This window comes from Dichomitus squalens (assembly GCF_000275845.1).
Source record: "Dichomitus squalens LYAD-421 SS1 unplaced genomic scaffold DICSQscaffold_30, whole genome shotgun sequence".
Lineage (NCBI taxonomy): Eukaryota > Fungi > Basidiomycota > Agaricomycetes > Polyporales > Polyporaceae > Dichomitus > Dichomitus squalens.
In genome coordinates, this window is record NW_006766912.1 from 306,452 (window position 1) to 309,699 (window position 3,248).

General features: G+C 54.0%; 1 protein-coding gene across 1 annotated transcript in view; it reads left to right on the plus strand.

Moving 5' to 3' along the window:
• Nucleotides 1-1,215, plus strand: part of DICSQDRAFT_138712 (uncharacterized protein) — a 1,868-nt gene extending 653 nt beyond the window's left edge. The window contains exon 2 of the mRNA XM_007367989.1: nucleotides 2-1,215. Coding sequence (XP_007368051.1) covers nucleotides 356-874 — 519 coding nt within the window. The 5' untranslated portion in view covers nucleotides 2-355 and the 3' untranslated portion in view covers nucleotides 875-1,215. The remainder of the gene's footprint in view (nucleotide 1) is intronic.
• Nucleotides 1,216-3,248: the final 2,033 nt, after the last annotated feature.

The following is a 3,248-nucleotide window of genomic DNA, read 5'->3' on the forward strand; positions in this document are numbered from 1 at the left end:
TCTCGAACCAGCCGCGTACTTTCCATTCATTGCCGCCGATTCTCTACGGGACGTCGAGCTGTTGCCAACTCTCTCGATGGCACCGCTACCGGCAGAGTCGCTCTTCGAAGCACTCGCGCGCTGCAACCGACTCGAGAGATTGCGACTCCTGGCACATTCGGTCGCCGACACATAGTCCGCGACTGTCCACGCTGGTCATGGACCCCACCTCCCGCTGCCGAAAGTATTATCCGTCGGGATTGCAAGCATTTCCTCAGCGCGACAAACCATTACTGCCGTCCACGTCCCGAGCACAGCCCTGATCGACGCGTATTCCACTCAGGACGACAAGCCGTTCGAGCTCAATTGTCTCGAGATGGTGCCCGCAGAGCTGGTGCTGAAGCGGCCCTTCGACAGAGCGGTTCTCCGCCTATCCACACGGTTCAACGACTCTTGGCAACTGGACTGCTTCGCGGACAACGTCCGTAATTTCCACATCTTGCTCGCTTCTAAGCAACAGCTGGGGCACATCGGTCTAGGAGACTTCCTGCACACCAGCCAGCTCACTCATCTCGAGGTCGTCGACCGCTCCGACGTCGAGAGACAGACCGTCACCGATTGGGTCGCCGTCCTGGGCGCACTTCCTCTGTTGACCCACCTGGAGGTGAAAGGCGTGGACGGCCCGAACAACGTCCTTCCGGCTCTGGCTGAGCGTCCCGTCGCGCAGCCCGGCGCGTCCACCGTGTGTCCGGCGTTCAAGAGCATGACGCTCGGCTGGGAACTGTCTGCAAGTTCCGACTCTGTGGACGGCGGGAATGCCCCTGCCAGGAACCTCTCTGAGGCATGTGACTTGGCGACGTACCGCGCTCGAGACGTGGAAGACCATATTCGATGAAGATGTTCCCTGATCCAGCCTCACCTCGAGCAGCGTGGAGCCTCAGCAGCGTCTCGACTCGAGAGGCTCGAGTTCCGTGAGTACGAGCTCCCAAGAGCGCGGGATTGGGATGAAGGCACGGACGGGGGGATTTGCTTGCCGCGAGTCGTCGTGATGATGGCAGTTCGCCATCCCTTGCGCAGCTTCGGAAAGTTGTGGGTGGACCGGTCATGTATGAAGGGTATCTGTTACTAGATGCTAGCGCTTCGGTTTGAATGGTGTTGGTCGGTTTCACACACTATATGCTTCAGTCAGAGCAAGCGCAATGTGGTACTGATGTATAAAACAGCACTTTCTTTCGGTGGTGGAGACATGGACCAGCACTCAGACGAGCCGCTATGACGCCGCTCAGTCGCCCTGTCGCGCTGAGCAATCGTTCGAAGGGGGCAGGGAGTCTCCCTGCGTCGCTGCCTGTACTTGTCAGATATGTCCGCGCGGCCTTGTTCCTGCGTAATGCATCAGCAAATGTATCAAACCATGGTCTTGCATGGCCACGGCGCCCGAAACTGGCCTACCCTTTCCGGAAACCACAAGCGCCTACTAATGCTGGCCAACTCCCATCTCGTCCGACAGACTCCGGCCATTGAACATCTGCGCGCATGGATCCCGACAATGGGAGGTAGGTATTCATCTTGTCCTTTTACTTCATACCACTCAATCGTCACCAGAGAAAGTGCGTATACGTCGAGACTATGCAAAGCGCTCCGCTGCATCACAGCCCAGCGATGTGCCGGTAGACATCCAGTCGACGTCGACTATCGTCGACTTGTCAACAGATGACGATGTCATCTTGTGTACAAAAGTCGACGTTAACTTTGTCGGAATGCGGTCAGGTGACGTGTCAGATTAGATTAGATTACCTTACCTTCCTATTATAGTAGACAAGCACTGCCACCTGCCAGCGCTGTAGACAGTGCTGGCCAGTGTTGTTACGGGTCAAGTCAAAGTCATGACCCTTTGGTCAAGTCATGACGGGATCGGTCAAGTCAAGCGGTCATGACCGATGGTCACCGGTCAGCACATGATGTGTTCGCGGTACCCCGAGCAGCTTGCCGCACGGGGCTGGTTCGGCACCGTATAGCACGCTATAGCGCATTGTTGGTCTATGTAACCTTGCAATTCAATATCATACTTCGCTATATCCTCATATGATCTGGATTTCAATCATCTACGCTGCACAACCAAAAGGCTGACAGGAAGGATATATCAGAATCTCCCGTGCTGTCGGCCATTGCCACCAGGGCCCTGCAGCCCTTGCCCCTCCTTCAGGCATTTCAATTCCTCACCCAGAGGCCCTCATTCTTGTCCTTCCCTTTTGATACATCTCCAATGTCTCTGTTTTTGTGGTGTTAGAGAATCCAGCTGCATTATGGAACATAGAAGAAGAATTTGGAGCACGAGGTTCTGCACTGTGACGAGGCAGCTATCCCTCGGGTCACAGTATGCTATATGTCAGGCTTGCAGAGAGTTCACATACCCTGGAGAACCTCTTCACGAAGTTTGCTCCTGGCCTGTCAGGTCTTGTATTCCGAACACACAGTCTGTTTAACCCTGCAATGCTCACGTGCATCAAGTTACTCTTCATTGCAGTACATAGAGTTACTCTAGCTCAGTCATATGGTGATCATAGACCATACTCAGTGCAATAGGAAACTCATACATATCTTCAATAGACTTGCTACTACATGAAGTTACAAATTCCCGGTCTGATCATGCTTATCAGTAGACTCGCGGCTCGCCTTGCCACCGCGTTCTGCAATCACGTGCTGACCTTTGACCATTCGGTCATGACCGATGACCCGTGCCGTCAACGGTCATGACTCGGGGTCATGACGGGGTCATAACAACACTGGTGCTGGCTTCGCTCCTTCCTTTCCTCAGTCAGTGATCTTCCCACTAGACTGAGGTATGTTCATCTTCTATTCCCATACTATACTGTACTCATATGGTTCTTAGAGTCCTCTGTACAGGTATAGTCCTAATACAGTCAGTGATCTTCCCACTAGACTGAGAGTCCTCTGTACAGGATCTCTTAGGTTATGAGCCCTGGCTCCTCCAGCTGAGTTCTTACTCCTCATCACACCACCACTCCCCTGTGTTCAACTCAGAGTTGCACACATACTACCAGGTGTACGACTTTGAGTCCACCCTGCTCCCCATCTCTTGTGCCAGCACACCGGCGTTTTTTCCCGCGCTTAAGCGCCCACACTTCGCCCTCAGGCCTCTGGTGTCCCCTCCCCTTCCTGTCCCTCTGGCAACTTCTATCCCCTACTCCAACGAAGATCTGTCGCAGACTCTTGAGTAGAGTGGCGTCCTATATTGCAGCACAAGATAG